The sequence below is a fragment of the Perna viridis genome, chromosome 6, assembly GCF_037379345.1.
Source record: "Perna viridis isolate PV_CMFRI_1.1 ecotype Kerala chromosome 6, ASM3737934v1, whole genome shotgun sequence".
NCBI lineage: Eukaryota > Metazoa > Mollusca > Bivalvia > Mytilida > Mytilidae > Perna > Perna viridis.
In genome coordinates, this window is record NC_142450.1 from 42,018,354 (window position 1) to 42,030,647 (window position 12,294).

Sequence of the window (12,294 nt, forward strand, 5' to 3'; positions counted from 1 at the left end):
CCAACCTTTCTTATTGGAAATGTCTGTGTCTAGTCAGGACCGTTTCGGTGGTTGCCAAATTTCAGATGTTTACCCTGCTATTGTCATAGCTATTTCCTTTTGACTATCCATTTTGACTACTGCCTAGATTTGATCAATTCAGTGATTTTGTTTGTTTGTTTGTTTGTTTGTTTTTGTTTTTTGTTTGTTTGGGTTTTTTTTGCATTCATTACTTAAGATAAACCCCCAACAAAATGTGAATTTTATAAATTTCTGTTAAATCAGAAAACAAGTACCTTTATCTCGAAAGAATTTTAGTTGTCTAATTATTCTTTTTCCCTTTCTTTTGCACGATCGTTCATATGTCTTGTCCACGGTCAACTGATAAACTTCAACCTATTTTCTATAACTTCTAGGCCTTCTGTTAATTATTGTAACCATTTGTTATTGCAAGTCTCAACACATTTATAATGAATAGTTTTTCTACGGATTTCCACTTCTGCCAGCTTGCGCGAGTATTTTCAATTCTAATTTTAGAGGAAATGGCAGTATATATCAATCTTAACATGACACTCCTTAATCGGATTGTTAAGTTTGGCGCCAGAAAAAAAAGATAAAATGAGGTCTGAAATAGACAGTCGTATTCTCGCAGCATTAGGCTGTAACAAAGATGAACCTATAATATTTGTTAGTATTCACTTTATATGCCAGATAACTAAACCCCTCCAAAATTTCATACACTACTGTCAATGCAAAGTCTTATTATTATTAACTAAAGTGTCCGAGAAATTTGACTTTTTAAATAAAATTTTGCTGATTTATTTGTATGATTAGTATTTATATCTGGACTTTAATGTTAACGCAATTGAGCTAATATTTGGTTGTACTGTAAATGAACATGTCAAGCAAAATATGTGCTTGAAAAATATTTTGTGTAAAAAGTTGAATGTTTCATGTAACGTTTGTTTTCCTACCTGTGGCTATAAAAATCATACATTGCACTGAAAACAAAATAACAAGGATGCATTCTTATCAAACAAACAATAATCGAGTTCTAAGACAAATTCCCAAACTTCATCTTGGTAAATGCATTATGCAATTTCTTACAATTAAGCTAATGATGGTTTAAATAAGATGAATTCTTGTATTTTATACAAAGTTGTGTTTTTGCATTAATGCTTATAAGTGTAATAAAGTGCATTCAAAAGTTAAATAGACCGTTGAAAAAGAAAGAATGTTACAATACAAGTAAAATAATTAAATTACTGTCGTTTTTCTTAAAAGGTTGAGATTACACAGCAGGCAGGGAATGGTACAGGAAAACAATAAAAAGCTTGTACCATATGTGTGTCTGCTATGTATTCATTATATCTTTTCGTTTGTTTTGATAGACCACTTTGAAATTGTTGGTACCCCTCTGGGATAACTCAATTTTGTTAGAATTGTCGCAGTGATTATTGGCGAGAAAACTGTAATTTATATGATCAAAATTCTGAAATGTATTCAATTGAATTAGGTGACATCCTCATTAGGGAGGCTAGCATAAATTTGATGAGTAAATGGCTGTAGGATACAAATGACCGTCATAGTCTGATTGTAACATCAGAATTAAGCATTAGACACAGTACAAAATAGTTGGTGCCGTTTTTAACAAATAAGTTTCAACATACGTTTGAACCGTATTCTTTTAATCTCTCGTCGAAAGTCTAATACATAAAAAAAACATTGTCTTTTTGTATGCAAAGAAATTGAGTTGCAATAAATACACTTTGAAAGTAAGTCAAAACAAAAAACAAAAACAAAAAAAAACAAAAAAGTATAAACAAAAAAATTAATCATATTATTGATACATTTTCTGGTATACAGCAAAGTGTAGTTTGTTCATACCAGATATTTTAATAGAATTAAGATAAATGGTTATAAGCAATCGGACTTCGTTTCCTTGGTTTGCTCGTACCCGAGTTTACATTAGATTTGAATCCAACTAGAAGCATGATTAAATATCTCGGACAAACATCTTTTGAACAAGTATGTTATGGTTTCAATTTTAAAGGATAAAATGGGGCAGTGTATTATGATGGTCAAGTAGTTTTCTTATAACTTTTTAAAAAAAATATTTTTATTTGTTGAGCAGAGTACTAACGTATAGTTCGATTTATATTTAAAGTAATTAAGAAACCGGAACTTGAATGAATGAGAAGAAACACGATTTTATCCCATTTTGGACAATAAAAAATCAACAAGAACTGCATTGTAATAGAAAAATTTTCTTTTCTAACACTGAAAATGTTGGAGACCATCATATCTTGGACTATTGTTTGGTCGAAACAATAAACAGCTTTTGTTTAGATGTTAATGCTAAGTGTCGCATATTTGTACATGACATTTTCTTGCAGACACGCCGTTCATTGTAGCTATATAGATGTTTTGAGTTCTCTTTATAATTCCCTATATAACCCTTGTTATTTTATGTAATCATTATTATTACAATGTTGTCAAGTCCAATCAGGAAAGTCTTCAATCGATCATCGGAATGATAGGCTATTGCCAAACTGAGATGAAACGGAAATGAAACATCAACATATACATTATATTTTGACCATTTGATAGACAATGTTATTATCACTAGGATTATGGACAAATTTTCTTGACACAGTCTGACCTGCCGGACATGGGATTGATCAAAGTAAAACAATCGATCATAAATTAAACATAGAGCTAGTCGTACCGGAAGAAAGTTTTTGAAGATTTGCAGATCTTCTTTTAATACATATTTGCCAGGTCGTAAGTTGTAATTTACGTTTTAACAGAAATTTGGGAGGTATTGCTACTTCATGTTATTGAATCCATAACATTGTCAGTCGCACTTTAGTACTTTTGCTAGTCTGACGGACGTATTTCTAATTTTTACGATTTATCTCAAAATTGTTATAAAACTCCAATGTTAACGTGGACACTATGTGGCAGTTTATATATCAAACAATGTTAAATGGCCAATAAGAAGAACTCATTCATTGATTCAAAATGGGTATAAAAGTCTTCTTTCGGTTAACATTTTTCTGATATTTTCTTTAGTTTACTCGTCGTTCAAAAATAATTATGAGCTCAAAAAGAGAAAGATAAAGTTGGATTGGACTTATCAATGACGTAAAAAGTGTTTAGACAGTAACTCTTGTAGCCATTCACATATGTTTTCCTTCCTGTGTTGTCGTTCATATAAACACTCTTAAATGTCAAATATGGGTTTTAAAGTATGTATGTGCTACATTTAATCCCATTTCTGGCGTCTTAACTTCCTTTCTATTATTTTCTTGTAATATGCCGAATAGTTCCGATCCTATTAGGGAGAATTAAGATTTTGACAAATAACTCTCATGTCAGGAAAGAATGGTACAAATTATAAAGAGACATAGAGAATTGTTTTCCATGTTTGGAAAGTAATTGAATTCTTCCTAGAAGTTAAAATTTGTAGACGGATAGTCGTGACATGCGATCTGATTTCTGTCTGACATGTCAGTTTTATTGCATTTATACAGTAATTTATATTCTGCTCATTTATGCTCTCTGCACTATATTATTCGAGTCTAGAATATGCATCGCCAACCACGCTTTCATTAGAATAAAATTGTTTAAAATCGAAAACTAAAGTTATATGTCTTTTCTTCTCGCACGAAACAGCATGTTTCTTTTTATCCAACTTATGCGTACAAAGCAAATTCAATAAGGAAACTACCCCTGTAACTATGATATCCTAAGTCAAACATTGATTCTAATATGTAATATATTTTCAAATATATTGATCTCATAAATTACCATTACAACAAAGGAATGCATCCATTAAGTGTTTCAAAAATCAATAAATTCCAATACGTCTGTGTATCTATTATTAAAGCATAGTTTTGGATCTTTTATGACATTCATATTTTATCATTATAGTGGACCAATACGAGAAAAAAAGTTTATTAGTCTAAAAACAAACACTTTTCAAAAGGGAGCTAGACATTAAGGTAATTGGCATTTTAATAATTGTGGATTTTTCTTTAATATATTTGTTATTCATTATCTGTATAAATTTTATTTGCATCTTTATAATAACCTTCCATTTTAATCGTTATGAATAGATATGTTTTTGCTCTTCTATACATTAAACCTCTGTTTGCTTGTGTTCACCTTACCGCTAGAGTCGATCTAAATATTAGTTCATGAACTTTTTTCTTCCATTTTACATTGACCCATATATAACTCCGTTCCTGTAGGTAACTGACAAATTGTTCCTGTCTTATATTTCACCTTTTGACCATGCCAATGGATTTTCTTATCTTTAAATTGTCTTATTTTGATGTTACAGTATTTCATAACGATATTTAATATTTTATTGAGTGAACAAAATATGTTTGTTATTATATAAGGGTTTAAGGAATTACTTTTTCCATCCAGTCACCGATTTAAGGAATTACTTTTTCCGTCCAGTCACCGATTTAAGGAATTACTTTTTCCGTCCAGTCACCGATTTAAGGAATTACTTTTTCCGTCCAGTCACCGATTTCGCAGTGAATCATAATAGATTTTGATTATTTAGTGAAAATGTCCTATAAAAATTGTAATCTTAAAAAGTGGAAAACAAACCCAACACTGTATGCCATGAATGGTTACTGTAATATTAGCGTTTCCAGACAGTGGAAATCATTCGAGGTGTTATGACGCACTCTGACTTCGCAAATCATTTAAATGTGGTAAGAATAACGCTTTCTCCCAATCAATGCTTGTGATTAAGAAGGCACGTGACTTTTGAGGTTTTGCTCAATTTTACATTTCCGAGTTTTATACAGTATTATGGGAGAAGCAGATTTTCCTTTAATGATCTTGGGGATTACAAGATTACACTGAAGCTCACTGGTTGAAATCTAAAATTTTACTACTTCGTGTAGAGAAATCTTGTTATCCCCTAAAACTGAAGAAGAATCTATATCTAAATGCTGGTGACTGGTGACTCGCTCAACAAATGATGACTCAGGCGTCGTATGACGTCATAATGTAGCAACCACGGGATACGTCTCTTATGCATGCACAACTACACACTCAATAATTTGGGTCAATTGAAATATGTAATAATTTTCCTATTGAGTTCCGCAACTTAAATTTATTTTTAAAATTTAAAATTTATTTTTGTGTCGTCCGTATTCGGTCTTAACTGTCATAGATGTATTTTTGTTGATGGTGTGTCACGTAGGACTTTACAAATGAAGTCCAAACTGATAACCAAATTACCAAAGTGATAAAATCTAGACAGTCGTCAAAACATATGGTCTAAAAAATGACAATAACAGGGCAACAACCAGAAAGTTGGAAACCTGACTATGTACAGGCATCCAAAATAAAGGAAGGATTAAATAAGGTTTTACAACGCGCTTCCATTACGGTTAATTATTCCTGGTACATTGCAGCACAAATGGACGCATTGAATTGCCACAAGTGAAAACCGGTAAATCCAGTAGTAAAAACAGTACAGAAGATATGAACCATAATTAGAATAAAAACAACTAAATATGATTGTAACTCCTAGCTCCAAGTTTAAAAAAAATCTTGATTTTTGTTTGGAAGGTTCTTCAAGTTCAAGATGAAATATTACAAGTAAAAATTACATATGTTTGTCTAAACAGAACATTTTCCAATAAGATATAGAAATTGGAAATAAAACTTTCTAGGCAGCGCCCAAAAGCCTGTCTCTTAGGCAAAAGTGGTGTCTGAAGAAGTCAGAATAGTCACTATAGCCCTGACATACCTTAATAACCGAGAAATATTAACACCATATGCAGGGCTATTTAGTATATTACTGCACAAAAAAGGAAATTCATAATTATGAAATCAAAATCGTCTTGTTTGTCCTATATTTTGTACAGTGATGACAACAGTAGTCAAATTCGAGTTGAATGTCTGAAATGACGCTGAGGAAGATGTGTCAGTAGTCAAGTCAGATATTTTATCCGTTTGGTATTGTTTTCAACGAAACGGTAAAACAGTGATATTAATAAAAATGTGGTACTGTTTCTTTTGTTGACTAGTATGTCACTTTACTATGGTTATGTGTAAACTGGTCTGGTTGCAACACACATTGCGATTCGTGAAGATAATAATATCTACGTAAACACTTTGTTTCAAATTATGAAAATCACATTTTTATTTTAAAAAATGGTGAATTTACCTAATTTAACAAATTTAACTATTCAACAATTAAGTTTCTAAATTATTCGTAGCATTTTGGTTGATTATTCGTCATTGATGGTCTCATAGAAAGTGATCCAAAGCAAAGCTCCTGACCGGTCGGTTTGTTCATACACATAGCAATGCAGAAGTAGTGTAGAATTGTACGATTTAACTGTATAACAGCTGATATTACTGAGCTCCTACATGTTTAGCTCACAAGTTGTCCAGATGATAAAGTTTTTTTGGACGACTTTATAACATGTTCAAAGCTTTCCAAAACCACATGTAATAAATTATATGTAAGATATGTAAGATCTGTAGCTTTAATGTAGATTGTACGTTTAACAGATAATTTTTCCTTTTTTTTTCTCAAAGATAACCTTGAACAAACACACTCTAATCTTTTAAGAGAGATAATTGAGCCTAATATAGGCTATTTTAACAACATTTTATATATAGATTTTGAAGGGAATGTCCACAGTTTTGCTTAATTTAAAAAAAAAACTGGTAGATAAAAGTTCTTAAAACTTTGCATGAACAACACCTATCTGACATTAATTTCATATTTCAAAAATAATTTTAGTGTCACTGAACTTTTTTATGTAATACAAAAAATCTCGAATTCCCTTTACTATCCCGTCAATTATCAATTATGAAAGATGATTTGAAAATTCAATGTTTGTAATTTCAACCTATAAACTACATATGACTTTGTAAGATGAATGAAAATAATGCTACGTGTAAATGCTCGACCTTCCTCAAATCAAAGTGTGCCGTTATTTTCAAAATCTTTTTTTATTGCGGAAGGCTCTAGCTTTATACGATTTCCAATTCGTTATTTTAATCAATAGTTCGATACTTTAACTAAACAAGTTGTGTGTTAAATGTTTAAACAATTAAGATTACCTTGAACATTTAATTTTATTGTCTTGTCAATATTCATCTTAATTTAGTTTTTTTTACAAACAAAACTTCGCCCTATTTGCTTTAAAACAAAACAGTTCACTGGTTTAAATTTCTACATGCTTTGACCTATTATATACAAAAGCATTCCTACCAAAAAATTGTTTGAATAGTGTTTGAGTTTGAAACATCAGAAATGTAGAAAACAAACGGTGTATTAATATACAAATTGAAACGTCAGCCGAAATCTAAATATTTTGTGTCGAGTTCCTAGTTAAAAAGAGACGCAAATTACTTTTGGCTAATAATCTTTAACAATTTTAACTCTATCAAACAGCATGTTGTATTAACATGTTTGTATTCAAATACTATTTTGAAATGTTACCTCTATGACAATGTTGTTCAAATAGTTACAAGGAAAAGTTATTCATTATTGACTGTTGATTTATTATTTTTTTAGGCATTGCACAAGTAATGGTAGAACCGGCAACACTGTGCGGTCCGTGTGATCGGTCTCATAAATCTGCAAATGCCGTGAAATATTGTACAGACTGTGATGAAGGACTATGTAAGATGTGTGAATCTTCACATGCGGCTATCAAAGTAACTCAGTCTCACTTTTTAATGGATATCTCAATATTCAGAAGAATGAAATGCTATGTAAATAAACAGTGTAAAAAACATTCCGGTTATAAGTTAAAATTTTACTGTAAAATTGATGACTGTCTATGTTGTAGAAACTGCATTGAAAGTTTTCACGAAACTTGTGGAGCAGAAATTATCACATTAGAACTTGCTGCCAAAGGTATTAAGAATTCATCTATGTATCATAATGTTCTCACTGACATTAACTCACTAAGTTCATTTGTTCAGCATGTAATTGACAACCGAATTAAATGCAAAGAAAAAATAGAGGGTGTGTCATCCAATGTCAGAGGAGCACTCGATAAGTTAAAAGAACAACTCGATTTAGATTTCAAAAAATTTGAGAAAAAATGCCTTAAGAAAGTTGACAAAATAAGAAAAAATCAACTTCCTACCATTTATGATGAAATCAAAAACTTCTCACAGAGAAAACAGCAATTACTAGAAATGCTTGATCACGTTCAAGTAATGTCTGACCATGGTTCTGATGAACACATGTTTATAGTGTTAGAAGTACTAAAAGATAAAACTTTAGAACAAGTTGGTAATGTCGAGCAACTAACAAATTCTTTAGATAATAATGAGTGTTATGTTTTATTCAGTGAAAAATCGTTTGACTTTACATCATATTTGTCAATAGAAGTAAAACCCTCCCAAAGTAATATTCCTTACACACCTTGTAATAGGTTATGTGAGGCCCAAATGGTAATTCCACGACAGAAAATGCCAAAAGACGTCCAATTACAACACCACAAAAGTGTCAGGCTTCCGGGAAAAACTACCTGTATCACTTCCATTAATGACGATGACATGCTTCTCTGCAACGAAAATGACAAAGATAAATCTTTGATCCTTTGGAATAAGTCAGGGTTTCATATACAAGATATTCTCTCAGAAGCTTTTATTTGGGCAGCTGCATTAATTTCAGGTAAAGACGAAGCTATTTTAACCATGCCGTATGATAAATCTATTCAATTCTTATTTGTTAGAACTATGACTCCAGGTATGCGAGCTAATACGCCTTGTGAATGTTATGGAGTTGCAATAATTAGAGGTGAAGTATTGCTTGGGGCTATCTGATGGTAATATACATATGATAAATTTAAATAAAAACTTTACCAAAACATTAAGAGTGGGAAATGCGCCCTTAGTTTCAATATGTACTGGACAAAACAACATTATCTATTGTTGTCAGCCTGAGAAAGGAAGTAAACTATATGGCCTGGAGCTAGACGGTTCTATGATATTTACATACAGATCTCGCGATTTTGATGGACCTCATGGATTGGCCACGGATACTGGAGGCAACTTATTTGTCAGTTGTTGTAGATCGAACAACATTCATTGCTTTGAGTTCGATGGAACACCGATTGTGGTGATAATTCCTGCTGACTGCGAATTGGAATGGCCGTACGCAATATCATTTAGCCCGAACTATGAGAAATTATATGTTGCCTGTGGAACCTATGAAAAGGAGAAGCTATGCGTCTGCAATGTGGTATTTCCAGAAAAAAAAATGAGCAGTGTCAATTATACAACAAGTCAGTCTTGACATTGAATTCAAGGAAAGATACTTCTCAACAGAACCGTTAGTTTCCGATTTATTCGCCTTTTCTTGTTAATACAGTGAACTCAAAGCGGATGTAAGTTTGATCAATTTTATTACTTCACAAGATTCAAATCTATGCAGGGAAAAGAAGGAATACGAAAGTGACTGTTTTCAAAACAAAACCGGAAACACACACAAAAAAAACCACAAATTCAACAGACGAAGAACAAATAACATTGTGAAATCCACTGAATACTTGGAATGAGTACTGGTGTACCTGTTGGTCTTAGCAGTTAAAGGAGAAATTTCACGAGCTGATGGAAAATTTTCAATTTCCCCAAAGTATTACACGTCATCATGATGAGTAAACAAGATTATTTTAGCTACTACTGACTTCATTCCATTCATCATCACGGCCATGATGTATCCACCCCGAATCATATCAAAACCAGCTAGTACTGTTACATACAATGGATAGTCTTACTTGTTTGTAAAATACACTGCTAAATGATGATAACATGTTTGCGTTTTACAATACATGCACAGTGTCGAATTAGTATCGGTGACGTACATCGCTCAGTTTCAGTACTTCGCAGTATTATGAAGGTCAATGGTCCCACACACACACACATACACACACACAAACACACACACATCTTTTTTCAACTTCCTTGTTTAACCTTTCCGGGGAAAAAACTTAACTCTGATGCACTGTTTATCTTGCACATACAATTATAATGCTTATACACATAATTCGAACTGTTACACTTCAAAATACAGCTGATTCATGTAAACAGAACTTTAATGTATGATAGAAAGGAAACAATCCCCTAACTATCATGATAATAGGGACCTGTATTTATCATTTATTACCATATCTTTGACAATATATTGAGTGGAAATAAAACAAAAACAAAAAAAACAAAAAAACAATCCTTCTTCTATATTGTAAATAAAAAACCATTAAGGACACAGCATCACTTACTTAACAAACCGTTTTTGACATTTTGTAATAAACGTTTGATATTTCTTTTTGGATATGATCACTTTCGTAAATGCACTATTAAAATATGATGTTTAAACCCGTATATCTAAAAATCAATGAACAAAAACGACAAAAAGTGACGTTGACAGTCGTTAATTGTGAGAAATTTTACGTTTTATCGAATGTTAACTCACATTACAGTCACAAAAAACAACATTAATCTACATTTAGTTGAATTTTTAAATGATCACCATTCTTTTTCCTTCCCGTGTGTGTTAATTCTTTGAAGACAACTATTTTATCAAGTGAAAACATGTCTCTTTTCAGCGATATGACATTAAGGAATGTATTCTTCGATTTCATTAAAATCTTAATCGCTTCTCTAAAGTCTGTATCTTTGTACATATAACAAGTATTTGTATCTTATCAGGAGGTTTTTACGGTGTAAATATCTGTTTACGATTATACAATATACCAAAAACGACTTGAACAGAGGGAATGGAAAATTGTGATAAGAGATTCAACTTGTTCGGTTTTTAATTCGCAAAACTTTTCCCTTCAAAGCTTCGGAACTGACATATGAAATTGCAAATCGATGAGCCGTTTTTAATCATAAAATAACTGCGGTCGCAGAAGAACCATCTATGCTTCATTAAAATGAAATTTTCAGTCGAAAACAAAAGCAAGGTATAGATCGTGAAAATATAAAGTAACATGTTTTGTTTCAGTTACCTTTATGTACAACAAAAAACACATAGACCAATTTTTTTCTAATGTGTAAAACTGTTTTCTATGTTCCCTCTTTTGTATGCTTGCATCTTCATTTTTAATTCTAAAATAAGCCAAGGCAAAATTTAAATCACTTAATTTTTAGACAGGATGCTTTGTTTTTCATACGCGATTACTTTGTCATAATTTGGCCTTGTCGTGTTTCCAAAGTGTTAATTCTTTTGGCAAATATTCGTACAAAGAGCAATTGTCGTATTTAGATGTATTGACGCATGATGTTTATATCTTCACATATTTCATAATTCATATAGTTAATACAGGTCGTAAAACAGCTATCATAAAGACAACTATATGTATGATAGGTACTTTTGTATTATCTTAATTCGGACAAAACCCTATAACATCCATATAATTTAAACCTGTTTATCTGTCAATTTCGGTTGTGTGTGTGTGTGTGTGTGTGTGTGTGTGTGTGTGTGTGTGTGTGTGTGTTTCAAATAATATGTGCAATTGTGTGCTTCAATATGTTCTTCAGCTTTCAAGTTCAAGTCCATATAAAATGTAGACACTACCTATCGTAGATATGCTTCATGGTGTAGAAAAACCCACCGATCAAATGATGTCTACCTGTGCTGTATTTTTACGTATCGATAGACCTTTCTGTATTCTGTATTTTTTTTTATAAAAAAGCTTACATTCATATTCCACTAAATTCATACCAAATCATACCATATCAAGAACAATAACTCTTTCAAAATGCCAACTTCTTACACAATTTATATATTTTTACCTAAAAAATGCAACAACCAAATCGAAATTTATGATTGTTAATGTGGTCTGTAACTGTTTCTCAATAAGAAATAAAAGTGACTTTGGTTTTGAAATACAAAAATCAACTCCTGTCTGATTTTTTATACAGAGTGCTACTTAAATACTCAAAATGATTTTTATTCATTCAGAAACAATTTCAACAAAACATATTTTTTTACAAGGACTTACCGCAAGAGCTAGTTATAGTTGATAGATTTATTTCTCTAACTTCCCAGGCTGAGAATCTAGGTACCGTATAATTTAAACTAAATCTCTACATCTGTATTGATTGAGAACATCTTCGAATGTTATTGACAATGTTCAATATGTAGTCATTTTCCTTTTTTTGGTCTAATGAAAACTTTTGATTGCAATGATATTAAAGTATTCTGTAAATCATCAAACATACTTCTAATTAAAACAATAGTCAACATTAGTTGTCATTAGTTCATTTACAACTCAATCAGAATTAAAATGAAAGTTTTTACAA

At 31.5% G+C, this 12,294-nt stretch overlaps 1 protein-coding gene across 1 annotated transcript; it reads left to right on the plus strand.

Moving 5' to 3' along the window:
- Positions 1-3,875: 3,875 nt before the first annotated feature.
- On the plus strand, positions 3,876-10,632 carry LOC148615029 (E3 ubiquitin-protein ligase TRIM71-like). Its single transcript, XM_088589624.1, has 2 exons — positions 3,876-3,986; positions 7,547-10,632. The coding sequence occupies exon 2, from the start codon at positions 7,561-7,563 to the stop codon at positions 8,809-8,811; it is 1,251 nt and encodes a 416-aa protein (XP_088445750.1). The 5' UTR covers positions 3,876-3,986; positions 7,547-7,560; the 3' UTR covers positions 8,812-10,632.
- Positions 10,633-12,294: the final 1,662 nt, after the last annotated feature.